General features: G+C 47.4%; 7 protein-coding genes across 7 annotated transcripts; 3 read left to right on the top strand and 4 right to left on the bottom strand.

The window, feature by feature from the left end:
• Window positions 1-2,393: 2,393 nt before the first annotated feature.
• On the top strand, window positions 2,394-3,464 carry FSUBG_4632 (3-ketodihydrosphingosine reductase tsc10; the record flags this gene model as incomplete). The annotated part of the gene is made up of 3 exons (XM_036682643.1): window positions 2,394-2,438; window positions 2,493-2,985; window positions 3,034-3,464. The coding sequence occupies 3 exons, from the start codon at window positions 2,394-2,396 to the stop codon at window positions 3,462-3,464; spliced, it is 969 nt and encodes a 322-aa protein (XP_036539808.1).
• Window positions 3,465-4,304: 840 nt separating this feature from the next.
• On the top strand, window positions 4,305-7,288 carry FSUBG_4631 (uncharacterized protein; the record flags this gene model as incomplete). The annotated part of the gene is made up of 5 exons (XM_036682642.1): window positions 4,305-4,717; window positions 4,765-5,644; window positions 5,698-6,382; window positions 6,430-6,659; window positions 6,812-7,288. 5 exons carry the CDS (start codon window positions 4,305-4,307, stop codon window positions 7,286-7,288), a joined length of 2,685 nt encoding a protein of 894 aa, XP_036539807.1.
• A 121-nt stretch (window positions 7,289-7,409) lies between these two features.
• FSUBG_4630 (OYE2-NADPH dehydrogenase (old yellow enzyme)) lies at window positions 7,410-8,636 on the bottom strand (the record flags this gene model as incomplete). The annotated part of the gene is made up of 1 exon (XM_036682641.1): window positions 7,410-8,636. One exon carries the CDS (start codon window positions 8,634-8,636, stop codon window positions 7,410-7,412), a length of 1,227 nt encoding a protein of 408 aa, XP_036539806.1.
• A 987-nt stretch (window positions 8,637-9,623) lies between these two features.
• FSUBG_4629 (lipase acylhydrolase) lies at window positions 9,624-10,716 on the bottom strand (the record flags this gene model as incomplete). Its single annotated transcript, XM_036682639.1, has 2 exons — window positions 9,624-10,610; window positions 10,660-10,716. 2 exons carry the CDS (start codon window positions 10,714-10,716, stop codon window positions 9,624-9,626), a joined length of 1,044 nt encoding a protein of 347 aa, XP_036539805.1.
• A 609-nt stretch (window positions 10,717-11,325) lies between these two features.
• FSUBG_4628 (heat-stable 19 kDa antigen) lies at window positions 11,326-11,745 on the bottom strand (the record flags this gene model as incomplete). The annotated part of the gene is made up of 1 exon (XM_036682638.1): window positions 11,326-11,745. The coding sequence occupies one exon, from the start codon at window positions 11,743-11,745 to the stop codon at window positions 11,326-11,328; it is 420 nt and encodes a 139-aa protein (XP_036539804.1).
• Window positions 11,746-12,886: 1,141 nt separating this feature from the next.
• On the top strand, window positions 12,887-13,393 carry FSUBG_4627 (uncharacterized protein; the record flags this gene model as incomplete). The annotated part of the gene is made up of 1 exon (XM_036682637.1): window positions 12,887-13,393. One exon carries the CDS (start codon window positions 12,887-12,889, stop codon window positions 13,391-13,393), a length of 507 nt encoding a protein of 168 aa, XP_036539803.1.
• Window positions 13,394-13,838: 445 nt separating this feature from the next.
• Window positions 13,839-15,033, bottom strand: FSUBG_4626 (uncharacterized protein; the record flags this gene model as incomplete). Its single annotated transcript, XM_036682636.1, has 3 exons — window positions 13,839-14,267; window positions 14,330-14,680; window positions 14,731-15,033. 3 exons carry the CDS (start codon window positions 15,031-15,033, stop codon window positions 13,839-13,841), a joined length of 1,083 nt encoding a protein of 360 aa, XP_036539802.1.
• Between the last annotated feature and the right edge of the window lie 495 nt (window positions 15,034-15,528).

The following is a 15,528-nucleotide window of genomic DNA, read 5'->3' as shown; positions in this document are numbered from 1 at the left end:
AGGCAAAAAACATTGAACAACCGCCCTCATACACCACGCCTGGTATAAGAATCCTCGACTACTGCTTGCCATTTTCTTGCAAGTCATCGCTATCAGACTCTGGTGGCTCGCTATCTTCCCCAACGACCCGGTGTATTTTAAGTGGGTGACCATTGATCACCACACCCTTTCAACCATGCCTGGATTTTGGGATTGTTGCGAGTATCTTTTTTTATTTCTCAGCCTTAAACATGCAGGACCTGTAAGGTTTGGTGGGATATTTGAATACGTGCCTATACGTCCTGCTCCCGAAAGCTGCAGTTATGCCGCCGTTGTCTGGTACTACCTCTCACATAGGCAATGTTTCAATCAGTTCTTGGGTATACTGGGCCTTCTGGCCTGTGCGATGGGACAGATGTGGATGAACAGGAGACATGGGTTCGGGCCGTCTCGGGTGGTATTCAATATGCTGGAAAGCTGGAACTGGCGGGAATTACTGCCACTCGTCCTCCTAACCTCATATCTGGCAAGCGGCCTCTTGACAGCCTGGCACGCTATTCATTTGAAAGAGGACTAAGGGTTGGTCTAATCACTGCAGCCGATTGAAGCCTCAAACAGAGTGGACGTCTAAAACGAAGCCTTTAGCCTCGAGACTCGGCAGGGAAAGGTTATGTATCAGCTTCGATGATAGCTATGGAATCTAGAGATACGTGTGAGGCGCGTGATGTGAGCATCAGTGGCGGTTTCTATTAACTTAAAATAACACTCTTATTAAATCAGTTCAGGCAGTATACCGACTGCCTAACACAATTGCCTAAGATAAGCTTTTTAGCCTATCTGATGATCACGTCTGACGCATAAAGAGAACTTAAATACATTTACCAAGGGATAAAAAGGCTGCCCCAGTCACTCTCATCGTAGGTCTTTAACTCAATATTGGAAACGGTGGCTGTGTTGTTGGAGGAAAGGTTAAACTGCCTGGTCAAGGTTGGGGAATATTGAGTCACAAGGTGGCGAAAGATCGGTCATAACAAAGTTATTTTAACACAATAGAATCTAGAGATACATACCGTCAAAAGTACAGATGTTTCTTATAAACTATGTTCTCATATGCCTTATCCAAAACGTAGGTTACTGTGAGTTGGCGAGTATTCCCTCAGTGTGGCCAATTCATGAAGTAATCTGCATACCTCAATAATTAAAACATGTGCTGTCGGGAAGCCGCTGACGAGTATGTTACTGAGACTGCATCAAGAGGACACCCTTTTCTAATTCCCCGTGTCTTGATCCTGTCATAGTCATATGACATGTTTCCAACTAGTGTTATACAGCGCTAGCCATTTGCCTCCAGTGACCACCGCATCACTCAAAATCGGAGGATATAGGTTTTTCGGCGGCTGGTTTCAAGAGATATTCTCCAAATCACGCGTAGAATAACATCGGCATTTGGTTCCAGCTTCCTAGGCAGCGCTCGGAAGGCTATTATCTGGAGAGATCTTGCGTTCAATAGGGCTTAGACCTAAAGCGAATTTTCGACCACCCCTTGAAGAACACAACAGTAGAACCGAGAGGAACTTTGTTTAGCCGTCATGACTGACAATTTGAAGGCTCTGATGAGGTCTGCATGCGTGGTTGTACACCCAGCGCGATATCGTGGTGAGGGTATCCTCCTTTGGGATTATGTCGTTGACCAAAGACACCTAGACGTCTGGCATGCCAGAGAGGGCAGTGCGGGTGAGATGGATGCCGTTTATGGGAACAAATCTGCTAGAGGAGCAGAGGAGGGATCCCAAGAGGAGGTGTGGGTATTGACTTGACTGGTAATGATTTATGAGAAGGCTGATTTGCCCCAAGAGTTGTGAGTGTTGAGGATCTTTTGCTCTAGGAGTATCGGATAGCAAAAAGGAACCTCGAACCTGCGCTGTTCTAAATATGCAGTCTCTCGACCGCCTACGATAGAGATGCAGGATCACGGTGTAGGGGTTGGCCAACAGGTGTTTCTAGGTAAAGGTGGCAGCTGTTGTATATATTTTATGATATCATTCGCCACAGCATGACAACGTGGCCGAGTGGTTAAGGCGAATCTCTTCCGAGACATCATAGGCATTGTCGCACGCGTAGGTTCGAATCCTGCCGTTGTCGATGTTCTTTTTGCTTTTATCTTGGACTTGATTATATCTTTTAGTCTTGCTTACTTCTCGGGATCGATGAATTCTTCTTTGCTGGTGGTAGATGATTGAGGTCGCTGGATGGGAGCGTTGAGGGACGAACCAATCAGCGACTCAGAAATGTGGATCACTGTTTAAATTGTTCAGGTTTAAATGCTGACAACTTCGACGCGCCTGAAGGACTCCTTTTTATTTGCAATAATTCTCCAGGTCAAGTTGCATTTATTTACGACTCCTATTCAAGCCATGGGCTCGTTTTTGTCTCGTGACGAGTTCCCTATTGAGGGCAGAGTATGTCGTTGCATTGCCTCAGTACAGCTTGCCCCGCCTGCTAACATTTTGCAGACAGTTCTAATTACAGGCGGTTCCAGAGGTCTCGGCTTAGCCGCAGCGCGCCAACTCTCTTCCAAAGGCGCAAACGTCGGTATAGTCGCCCGTGACCCAACCGTCTTGAAAGAAGCTCTCACTCAAGTCGAAGCATCTGCCCAATCTTCATCTCAGCGCTTCTTCTCACTCACAGCCGACGTTACCCAAGCTTCCGAATGCTCTCGTGTAATCGCAGAAGTCACTGCCTGGAATGATGACAGCCCGCCGGGTGTTGTCTGGTGTTGTAGTGGAAGCGCGCACCCGACTTTGTTCGTTGATACACCGGTTGAGCAGCTTCAGACTATGATGGATAGCAATTATTTCTCAAGTGCGTATATGGCTCATGCTACGCTCAATGTGTGGCTGAAGCCTGCTATCGATGGTACCACGAAGAAGACCACAGAAGCCAAGTCACCGGCGTCCCGTCACATCATCTTCACGGGATCTTTTGTTTCGTTATACAGTTTTGCAGGTTTCACGCCCTACTAACCCTCCAAAGCTGCCATCCGATCACTATCAGACTCTCTATCACAGGAGATGAACCTATACGCAGGCGCCCATTCCAATGAGCCTCGTGTGCGCATACATACCGTCTTCCCAGCCACGATGCCAACCAAGTCACTTGATGACGAGAACAAGGTCAAGACAGATGTTACAAAAGCGCTTGAGGAGGGTGGCCAGATCCTCACACCGGATGAATGTGCACGTCGTGCAATTGTGGGGTTGGAGAGGGGGGAAGAACTCATTGCGACGAGCACTATTATTAGACTCGTCATGACTACTGTTATGGGGGGTGCCATACGTGGTGGATTCTGGACCGGCTTGGCAAATACATTGCTGAGTTGGGTTGTGATGATTGTTATGGTATTTATTCGGTGGGATATGGATGTCAAGGTCCGCAATTGGGGTAAGAAGCATGGGCCGAGCGGTATGGCGACCAAGGATAAGTGAGGAAAACGTCAAGCTGTTATTTCGCAAGCATGCGTAACCGAACGAGTAAAGAAGAACATACAAGGTTCAACAAGATACGAAAACGAATGGTGCCTCGTTGTGGTCTCTCATTTCCCCCATCGATGAGACTTCGCAAAGTTGTTTGTCATAGTGAGAACATGATACATGTGGCGCGTTGCACGAACTAAGCCCTGTCTCACTCCATGGCCTGAAAGGTCCCTGAGAGTTGCACATTAAGGAGTGAGCCTCGAATCAAGCCAGAGAGTCGTCGACACAGACACTGAAATTGAAACATTTGTAGTAAAGACGATCTGTCACTTCCTTCTTCACTAAGCACACACGGTCGATTGGCAGGTTGCTATAGAACGGATCACGGCATCTTCCATCCATAATGCCTTGAAAGGCTATCTTGCTGTTTTCTCTTTTCCCAGTGAAAACTGTTTCAATCTGTAACTGTAAGTACCCAATCCTCAGGGTCAAGAAACTTAGACCTAAATATACAGTATTAAACATAAACTTAGCAAAAGATATCCTAAACTTATCCTAAATTACCTAAATCTTTTTATCATTTAGGATCAAGGTCCTGAGATTTCTTCTCTCCCCTAGCCAATTGAGCGAGGCATATCCATGTTTGCTAGGCGCTGGGTTAGGCTAACAGCTAACTGCAGGCAGTCTTACATGCATGATGCAAGGCAGGGTACACGACCTCTAGAGGCAGCCGTAAGGCAATCCACAACCAAGTTTAGCCCTCAAAAGCCTTTGATCTAAGTCTACAGTCTCAATTCAGTTTCCTTTATTTCTTCTCTCAATTGTGCAATAGTTGAACAGCAATTGCTCGCTATGGACCCTCTCTCAATTATAGCCAGTATCGCTGGCATAGCGTCAGCCGGTGCTCAACTCTCAAACACTCTTTTCAAGCTTTACAAGACAGTAAAGAACGCGCCCAAGGAGATCCAATCAGTCGCTATTGAGATGTCTGGCTTGACTTCCACTCTTGAGCACTTACGCGACATCATCAAATCCGGACAATCATATGCAAAACCGCAGTTTTGCCAAGCTGTTCGGCATGTTGTCAAGAATTTCCAAATGACGCAACAAGAAATTGACAAGATGGCGGCTGACGAGAGTATGTTGCGAAGAGTCAAATGGCTCAAGGCTGCAAGGTTGTTGTCAGATATTGAAAAACATAAGGTCACATTGACTTTGCAGATTGCCATTCTTTCAGCGGCTATTCTGGTCAAAACCGCCAACAGGTAAGCACCCATTTGGTAACTATGAACAGTTATCCTGACCCTTTCAGCCGTCTAGCCATACACGAGAAAGTGGAAAACAGATTCAAGGCTCAAGCCGAGAGTCTTGTCCTGGCTGGTCAAGCTTCATTTCAAAATGATGAATCGGAGCCGATTCCAGATCCTCCTCAAGAAAGAGCACCGAGTCCACCAGTTCGCACAAGCAAAAGACTACCAAGTCCCGTGCGCGAGTCTGAGATTCCTGGACACGTGCGGACTGAGGAGCTCTACGGTCAAAATAAGAATCCTGAAGACAACGCATTTCTTGCTGCAAGTGAGAAAGAAGAGGTCCATTCAGCACTTGCGTTAAGTGTAAAGGACCCAGTACGCTCAGAAAGACGATATACGGTTCCTGCAATCGATGATAAAGATGAGGAAGGCATCTCTTCCGTGGACGAAGAAAGGGTATCCCGACACCGCAGAAGGTCGGGGTTTGATCCACTGTCTGGTCATAGCATTGCGCAGTTTGGGCCTGATTTCCACCGACGCGGCGATGCAGCTACGTTTCTATACAACCTTGTATTTCTCAACGAGATACCAGTGAGAGAAGCACAAGGTGAGAGCTCACATCTCAGAGGCACTGGAAGCGACGACCAGGCAGAAGAGCGGTACCAACATCGACTTTCGGATGATTTGCATAATGAATACCATGACTATGAAAACAATGCGGCCCCTCGGGACAGAGTTAGATTTAAAGACCCCAAGCCTCAAGAACCGGGAAGGATTGTCAATCGCCTTCTTTTGGCTTGGACGTCACTGAGCGAAAGCGAGGTTGAAAAGGGGAAACCGGATAATCAGCCTGATAAAAGTAGGGCATTTGGAGAAAGTGACAGCTCTGACAGTGAAGAGTCGCTCTACGGGCCTGAGGACCCAGAGAGAAACTGGAGAAGAGTAAGTATATCCACAAGTACTGATCGTGCATAGATATGCTAAGGCTTGGATAGGAAGCAAGAGCAGCTCGCAATAGGCTCCTAAGAGAAGAGACCAGGTACAATGACAAGCCTGAGTTTGATCCTCGTGGTCGCAGGATACTCAGACCGACACAGAATCGGGATCGTCCTTTTGGATATACAAATGCGCCCCCTCAAAATAATATCCCTTCACCGGTATCAGCAGAACCAAGTATGCCTCACCCAAATGGTGGCTACGGCCAACCATACGGTCAGGCTCGAAATCCTTATGCACCGTCTTACGGATATTCGGGCTACGCAAACTGGATGCCTGGTGCACCGAACTCCTCTCATCGTTATCCTTTCTCACTACCAGACGAAGAGACGTATTCGCCGCCACCAACCCAGTCACACAACCCAGCCACAGAGACAAAACCAGTGAGGTTAAAGTTCCAGAAACCTGCTTTTGTTGTTCTGCCACAAACAGACTCTGCAGACTATGAGGCTGAGCCAATCAATCCCGGGCTTGACCTTGTGTCTGTTAGCTTAGGTATCATGAGGCAAGGAGATGAGCCAATCTGGGACTGCGATGCGTTCATGTCTGAAAAGGGTTATCCAGGGAAAGCGATTATGGGTGCACTTATTGGCGATAAATCCGCTAGAAATCCTCACGGACTAGATCTGGCACATACGCTGATGAAAGGAAGAAGTTTGAAGCTGGTGTACATCCGAGGAAATGGTGCGTGACAAAGAGAGCCTTGATAGCTACAATTGCTAACAAATCAGATATCGGTGAAACTTGGTTCATGAATGAACAGCCCGTCTTCTTGCAGTTCCTTCATTCTGGGTACTTGCCTCAGTTCTACCCAGCAAAGGAGGCCGACGAGAGAGCTATGAAGCAAGAGTACGTGGCTATCGGGGAAGAATGGGCCAGCTTCGAAGCTTTACAACAACTTGGCTTCGCTGTCAAGAGACGAGAAGAAGGGCGTGTCCTATTGGACCCTAGCACAACATGGGTAAGCGATCTCCTCAAGTGTTACGGACGTATTGCTAACTAGGGAAGTCAATGATTAAGGAGCTTGCTACTACGACACTTCAGCTGAGGAGCATGCGGCAAAGACGCACCTTCACGTCAACATTTTATAACTCCGCATCTATATTTCGACAGAAACACGGGCTGGAAGCGCCCTCACCTGCTGAGACTACAGACTCTGACACTAGAACGCCTCCTGTCCCAGATAGACGTGCCAGAGTCGAAGACGAAAGTGAAGTCGACATTATCGACTTACCGATTAGAGAAGAACCAAAAAAGACACCAGAACAAACCATAGAGACCCAAAGCAAGACAAATCCCGTCGCACTTCAACCACAAATTTCTATCACCCCACCAGTGACACCACAGCAGTCTTCGCCTGACACTTTGGATACAAGTGAGGTAGCATCATCTGTTTCTTCAGGGTCGCGATTGTCGAAATTTGTCAAGCGCTACAAAGCGGGAGGGAAAAAGAACCTGTCTTTGCCTCTGCATCAACAAAGTTCAAAGACTAGCGGGCATGGAAGTGAGAGTACCGAGCGGCAGGATGATGATAAAGGTCCCCTGACACCGACGGACTCTGGTATTGGAAGCTCTATTGTCTCAGGGTGACAATTATTTGAGCCCAGGCTAAGTCATATGTTCTGCTATCAATAATCATTCATCATCTCAGGCTACATTCATATATCCCAGCTTGTGTTCGTAGTTTGTTAAGTACATCTATAACTAACGTCTACTCCTTTTTGTAAAAAGGATAATCCGTATACCCAACAGCATTATTCTCAAAAGGTCCATAAAATGTCTTTCGATCATATGCCTGCAATTGCCATCCATTCCTCAGCCTCTCCACCAAGTCAGGGTTACTGATAAAATACCTTCCATACAACAGACCATCATACTTCCCACTCTCGACAACACCCCATGAGTTAACGTCATTGAATCCGCCAGCGGAAAAGAATGGCGTATCCCCAAAAATGGAGCGGAATAGCGACAGATCGGCAGTAGGTAAACCCCAAGATCCTAGGAACTTCTGCTTCTCTGCCTCCGAGAAGATCTGCTCGTATCGTGGCTCAACGAAACTAACATATGAAAGCTTCGGCAAGCGGGACTTCAGTTCACGACAGAGGTGGCTCCACGTCTCAACACGCTTCTCGCCACGAGCCTGATTAAACAGACCAAAAGGGGTGAGACGAATAGCCAAGTTCTCTTGACCAATCGCCTTAGCTAGTTCCTCCATAAGTTCAAGTGCAAAGTTGCATCTCTTCTCCTCGGAGCCGCCGTAGTTATCTGTCCGTCTGTTGATGTTTGAGGAGAGGAATTGCTCGACAAGGTATCCGTTTCCACCGTGGACTTCTACGCCGTCGAAACCAGCTTCGATGGCATTCTTTGCAGCATTGACGTAGTCACGGATAGTACTCTTGATCTTATCCACGGTCATCTCGATGGGTGGATAGTCCGCGATTTTGACAGGAGTGGTGCTGTGGGGTGGGAGATATGCAAAGGTCTCGTTAGGGTCATCCCATGGTGTAGCCGAGGGAGCCAGAATAGGAGTTCCAGTTAATTGAGGGATGTTGGCGCGGCCGGAGTGCCACAGCTGGGCATATATATAGCCTCCTTTGGAATGAACAGCAGAAACGACCTTCTTCCAACCTTCTACCTGTTCAGGGAGGAAGATGCCTGGAACGCCTGGCATTCCATTACCCTCAAGTGAAGGAGGAAGGCCCTCAGAAATGATAAGGCCGCCATTGGTTGCTCGCTGAGAATAGTATTCAGTCATTAGGTCATTGGGAACCCAGAGTCTGTTGGGCTTCTCAAGCGTAGACTCGGGATTGAACGGAGTTCCTCGATTCCTAGTCAAAGGTGCATGGATAATGCGGTGCTTGAGGTGGACTTTGCCATTTCCAATGTCAAGAGGGGTGAAGAGCTTGGAAGAAGCTCCGGTATCGATGATATCACCCATTGTGCAGTATAACACGAAGTTCGGAAGGCATGCCTTGTGTCTTCAGGGGTCTGCGAGATCTCAGATACTTAAACAATTGGAAATCAACGAACGACCGATATCAGAGTCTGATATGTCATCCTATACAGGGTTCCAAGAAACCGGAACGGTCTGTAAAGACCAATACCAGCCTTGATCTATCGTTTTGGCTCCGTAGATGACACCTACGCCACCTCGGCATTCTCCACAAACATGGACCATAATCTCTAGTCTGTGGAAATCTTGGCGAATATTGTGGACTGATCCCGATTTTAGGCGCAGGATTGAGCTGATGTAATGTTTTGACAAATGGACAGGCTTGCAGCACGAGAAACCCGGTCCTTGGTACCGACGTCAATTCTGGACGATGTAACGGCGGTCCACTCCAAATGGAGATAAGGATGGGGATGAGTATTTGATACGCTGTGATAAGGTCATAGTAGGGTCTAGAAACTACGCTAGATCTGGGAAATGGAGCGTTATCTTGATTATCTCCACGGGCTTACAAATTCAGATCGACCGGAGTGAGTTTCTGGTATGATTGAAACAAAAGAGCTTTTTCTCAGCAAGGGATGGAGGACATATTGACTTAGAGCGTGAGTTGGATACATTTCTGCGGCCTTCATAATCTTTGGACCGTCTAATGGACGTGATGGGTCGACAAATGAGTTCAACAACGAGTACTGGCTTATCACCTGAAATAAACGAAGTTCACTCGCCTTGGCAACTCTCATGGAAATCGACCCTTCATAAAACTGGATTGAGGAGTAATCTGACAAGTTACGGTGATAGCTGTGAGTTTATTCTCCCTGGAAATTTATAACTTGTTGAATAGAAGCTGTTTAAACTGTTTTCACCAGTTTTTTAGGATCCAATCTTCTCGTCGTCTTCAAACCTACTCGAACTTTATAGAAGCTTAACTTCTTCAGAAGCACTTCGAAGAAGTTTCCTTGTTGCTGCATCTCAGCTTTACCATCCCAGAGCTGCCTTGATAGAGGCCTCCAGAAGTGCACCGCCCTGGGCCTGCGTAGCAGCATTTGGGTGATAGTCACATCCTGAATCAGAACCCTGAGTGGGCCAATCAACTAGATGAGTCTTGATACCAGTCAGCTGCTGCATAGCATCCTTAAGTACTTTGACATCTGTGGACTTCTGCGCATCAGCAGCGGTAGGGTAGTAATCGCTGAGGAGCGGAGAAGACACAAAGAAGAACTGAGCCTTCGGATAGTGTGGCTGTATGCTCTTCACCAACTTGACCAGAGCTTGAGTCAGGTCTGCAGGGTTGACTGGCTGGCGCACGTTGAGGTAGCTAAAGTCATTTGTGCCCAGATTGATCACCACAGCGTCAGGGACCCATGAGCTGGGGAACGTGAAACTGTTGTCGGCGTCGTTGGCTCCGTAGCGCGTATAGAGGACCGGCATCGTTGGTGAAGTGTCGGGAGGGTTCTGAGCATAGTTGCGAGTAAGACCCTTGCCACTCCAAGCGACGACACTGTAATCCGCCTTCAAACCTCTCGCCGCCACAGCGCCGTATGTCTTGCCGTTGTCCTGCAGAACAGCTGAGTCGACACAAGGATTGACGCCATCAAGACCGTATCCAACAGTGATGGAGTCGCCAATAATCTCAATCTTGCGCTTTGGTGCTACGTTCTCGACCAGCTGGCCATCCGTGTTAACACCTGTAACTCGGAAGACACCGAAAGATGCTTCGGATCGCTTGCGAAGTTCAACGGTATGGGTACCCTTTGTGAGCTTCGGGGTCGAGATCGATGTTCCCTCTACATTTTTAATGAGAATCGGACTGCCACCGTCGATGATCAGATCTGCGCTTGATGTTCCAGTGATACCGTCAATCTTGATACTCGCGGTAGTTCCCTTGAAGGTGAAAGCCACTCCGGTACTCGGCCATGTGAGCTGCTTGGTCGCCGGGTTGACTCTTCCGACAAACCTATAGCTCTGCACCCGCAGATTAGTAAGGTCTACGGTTGTTGACGATGAGACTTACAGGGAGGGAGGCAGCCGACACAGCGGTCATAAAAAAGGTCAACACAGCCACCTTCATCTTGACCGTGCCTTATATCTAAACAGACAACGAGATAATCAATAATTGGTAAGGCATTCGATGAAATGAAGGAAATTTCATCATCTTATATACTCTCTAATCTCCTGATCAATCCTAGAGACTTCGGCAGAGCCTATCCGAATTGCCTAAATAGGCAAAGTACGGCTGTTTACAAGGTTTCTGTTTCATAAATCATCCACCACTTACAACGTGCCCTATTCTATTTAGTTGAGACGATCCAGCTGTTTCTGTATTTGTCCGCGGCCCTTCGTATAGGTCCCGGACCGAAACCAGAGCTTTAGATCCGGAGCTCTCGGAGTAACCTAGAGTGGAGTTCATCTTTAGTTAATAATAGGTATAGGGATAATTGTACTTTTTGATATCACCGCTGCTTATGAACGGAGTTTATCAGCAGTTAATCCATTAAGAATAAATCACTATCTAAGCACCGTTTGGTTGGTATGGATCTGAGGATAAGCTTGAATGACAGGATCCAGACCCAACTGACGGCGAAAGATATACGCAAGAGGATGACGATGGAACAGGACAAAGACGCCCTCGGAAACGCAATTTGCGAGCCAGATGGTAGGCAAAAGCCATCAAGGCATATCAGAGTTCCTTATGTATATCCCCAGGGGCAAAACCACAGTTCGTGTGATCAACCTTGGTAGCCTTTACCTCAATCTTTCCAAGCTCTTCGCCCTTGCCACTCGCGAGCCAGTTTAAGGTATCAAGAGTCGATACGAAGCCCTCCTTTGCACTATCTAGGATAAGCACAGGTCTAGAGGTTTCGCCGTATGTAAGAATCCAGCAGGAACCGCAGAGTGGAGAATCAGGTCCATCAACCTGTTCAAGACCAGTGATTGAATGCGGGATGTCACCGACGGTTTTCCATGATGGGTACCCATCCAGTATAAGACCGTTCTTGTAGCATGCTAGCTGACTAACAGGTATCGAGTCGTTGTCATATAGTTTGCTGTATGTGACTATGTCCTGAGTTAATATTCCATTGGAGGGAGGTTGAATCATGGTGAACTCTTACGTGAGACAGCAGATACTGAAGTCAGCTGTAGACCAACAATTATGGACTTTGAAGCGAACATCATGGATGGAAAATAAAGCGACAAAAAGCCTTAGCTTGCCGTTAAACAAAAGAGCAAGGTTTGGTATTTTGAAAGGATGGACAACAGCGGGGTGGCCACGAGCCAGGCTAAGATGAATATATCCGATTTCACGGGTTTTCCGATATCCTCGTTATCAGAATGTCAGTTACTATGTCCCAAAGCGGCGTTGTTGACTGTTGGTTGTTGGTTGTAATCAAGTTCTCATGATCATATCATGCTGGTTGATACCTCACTTCCAATTGGTCGCACATTGCATTTCTGAGCTATGATTTGTTCAGAAGGTTTCGTTCCCCCTCTGCATTTTGCCTAAAAGCTTATTCGCTGTCAACAGAGTGAGACAGATGCGATCCAGACCGTCTTGGCCCACCAGGGTCATTCGCTTACAGAGGCTCATTACTCGTATATTTCGATCATTCTAGACTGGCAAGCCTGAATAGGCAACTCGTGGATGTATAGATGATCCGGTTTGCGCGATAATATTCGCGGCGATTACTCCTTTTACTACAGATATGATAAGCAGCTAAGCCACCATACAACTTTAGCCTTGGCATACATCTTGTTTCTGAAAGCCCGGTGCGGATTGCTCCTTTGATCTTATGGTATGTTTGCTAGTTTGATGAACTCCGTGTAGCAATGATCTTTTCTATAGCTCCTAATTCTTTGTAGGCTACTACCGGCGACGAGACTAGCAAAAATCTGTCAAAGCGTTGGCCTCTTGTTCAACAATGAACATACACCATCATTTATCATATCAGGGATGCATGGGCCCCTGAACCTTACTGTAAGTGACGCTCGGTTGCGGGGCCTCATGGCCCCCAACAACAACTTCAACGGGGCTTCTCATGGTTCTTGTACTGCCTCAAATTGATATTGACGAGCGGATATCAGAGCCCTGAACCCCCGGAAGAGAGGTCTCTGCAATAAGTATAAGTAGATCCTGATAATCCTCAGTCTGTTGGTCACTTCATCCACAACAGCTCCTGTTCAAGCATCTCCTTTCTCACTACTCAATCTCCTTCTATCTTCAATTTCGATCATTATTCGCGATGAAGTTCAACAGCGCGATTCTTGTTCTCGCCTACTCAACCTTGATTTCTGCTGGAACATCCACTATCTCGGGTGCCGAAGCTGTCTGTGGAGATCTCGGAATTCTTCAGGTCACTCCCGGAAATCTCCCTGATGGCGTAGAGCCCTCTGATCTTCGCCTTTGCGCCGATCATCCACTCGGCCGCAACCGTACCCTTGATCCTGCCAAGGGCGCATCCCTAGCGCCCGTCGAGGAAGGCGATGTCCCTGATACAACCCCAACGGGTGCCTCCAGACTCTTCCACAAGAGACGCTGCTATTACGGGGCACCGTACGGTTGTTCAGACAAGTACTGCTGGAAGAGCTGCGGTGCGAGCGGGAGCGGCCAATGGTGCTGGACCGCTACGGCTGGGGGAGTTGGGCCGTGGGCCAAATGCAAGTCGTGGGAGGACTGCGGAACAAACGGACTCCAATATGGCTGTGGAAAGAACTGTGTTCTGCCTGGTGTGTGTGGATGTAGCTGTTAGAAGGCAGGATTACGAAGGAGATCCATGACTCTGACTTCTGAGAAAGTTGCGGTTTATAACTATGGTCGCTAGCCATCATGTTATACTTGGGGCTACGAAGTTTTACAGACTGAAATTCAAGATAGAAAGTATTAGATAGGATTGGGATATCTTGAAAGCATTTTAATCAAGCTTGCGTAGGATTCATTGGGGGAGTCATGCCATTCTTGGAGTCATATGTGATCTGCTGTCATAGTTCATGACATTCTTGGAGTATCTTATGAAAAAAGTAGCCCAACATTTCATTTTCTTACGCAAGAGTAGATTTTGGGTCTTTTGGGAGCTAAGAATAGACCCAGTCGCTCCTCTCCAGTGATGCTCCAAATTTCCTATGACAACCTCCATACCTTTGTCAGCTCTCACATTTACCTCATGACCTGAAAAGAAAGTCCATTCGAGCTTCAATTTAGATCTCAGATTGCCGCCAAAGGGGCGAAGAAGGCGTTATGTTTTTGATCCTCTCTGTAGCCGCGGCATATTCATCATCATTGACGTACGGCTCGCCTTGGGGGTTAGAAAGTCCTCCCAAGAGAAGAAGTCGACGATCGTCCAGTTCTGGCCAGTCCATCCCGTCCTCAACGCAGCTTGGCTGTGGCGGGTTTGGCGGGAGTCGCCTCTCATAGTTATCGCGGAAGATGTGATAGTACGCAAATGCGTGATATGGATGCCATCGTGGCCTGTTAACGCTTGCTCCATGTATAGGAAAGGGATATGTGAAGTTTTCTTCGAATGGAGTAGTGAGGAACTTGATCAAGGCGTCGAATTGTTCCTGGGTCGGTGGATAGAGCGTTCTTGGGCCTCTGGTCAAGTCGCCGTGAATCCACATGGCATTGCACTGTGCCAGGCAAAGTGGTCGTCAGCTCTGGATTTCTATGGTGAAGAACCAAGATATCATACCTCTTGTTCGGTCTCGCCGCGGTCGAATACAACGACGCCGCCGAGAATCTTGGACTCAGCCCAATAGCCAGCAACATCAGCCATACCTTTTGGATATTGCTCGGGATATCGATATGCTCGATGACAAAAGGCGATGGGAGGAGGATCGTAGTATCGCCTTGACTCAACTCCAAGTTCCTTTTCTTCTAGGACACTTTGTCTCCAATCTTCATATACTTTGTGCTTGTGAGCACCATCATCAAGATTGAAGAGATAAGCACCGATCTGATGACAAGCCACGGCAACGACTTCGATCAGTCGAAGGCTGGACTCTTTTGAGCCAGGCACTGTATCGGAGAAGGCTTTGATTGTCTGAACAAACGTAAGCTTTACATGCCAATGTTTCCCTGGTCAAGACGTACCTTCAAGTCTAATTGTAGTTGAGATAGGTCAAACTGGTTTCTGAACTCGCGGGCTTTGTCTACATATCCGGGGCAAGTCTCAGTGTGCCGAAGGCTATGAACGGGGTGATCTTTGACATAGTCGGAACTGTCTCTCAAAGACTTTTCAGTAGGAAGTCCATCGAGAATCTGGGCATATACAAGCTCGGCTACCTCCGTGCTCAGGACATTCCTCACAGCTCTTTCGAGCATATTCCGATGTTCATTGTCCAGTACTTCGAAAAAAGCCGGTCCTTGTGAAGCTGGACTTAGACTGGATGCCATTGTAAAGTTAAGTGCTACGGAGTAGAGACATCAACATTACTGGCTGGCATGGGGTGGTAAAAGTGCTCACCAAGTCACATGGAAGTGCGGGGCTTTACATTTGAGATCATTCGAAACCGCACAATATCAAAATCACGCGAACATCATGTTATAACTACAATCCTAATACGAGCACGATTTGAACGCACGCACGCATTCCATCAATATTCCTGGCGAGTGCTTGATCTACCAACGAGCAGGCTAGGAATTGCTGGCGATTTACACGTCGCTTGGGATACAGTTGCTTTGAGACTTTGAGAGTAGTTCTTATCTTCGAATTTGTATATGTTCCTTACTTGGTTTATATCTGATAGCTCTGTTGGTGGGTGCACTGAAATCTAGTGCTTGGGTGAGAAACACAGAACAGCATGGACATCTGTCAAGAACAGTCATCCCCTGCCGTTTCTCGATGCGAGTAACATCATTCTTGAAAGGTGAGTATTATAATACGGTGTG

The sequence above is a fragment of the Fusarium subglutinans genome, assembly GCF_013396075.1.
Source record: "Fusarium subglutinans strain NRRL 66333 chromosome Unknown NRRL66333_c0000042, whole genome shotgun sequence".
Classification (NCBI taxonomy): domain Eukaryota; kingdom Fungi; phylum Ascomycota; class Sordariomycetes; order Hypocreales; family Nectriaceae; genus Fusarium; species Fusarium subglutinans.
Note: the sequence above shows the minus strand (reverse complement) of the source record. Positions and strands in the feature narration are given on the sequence as shown.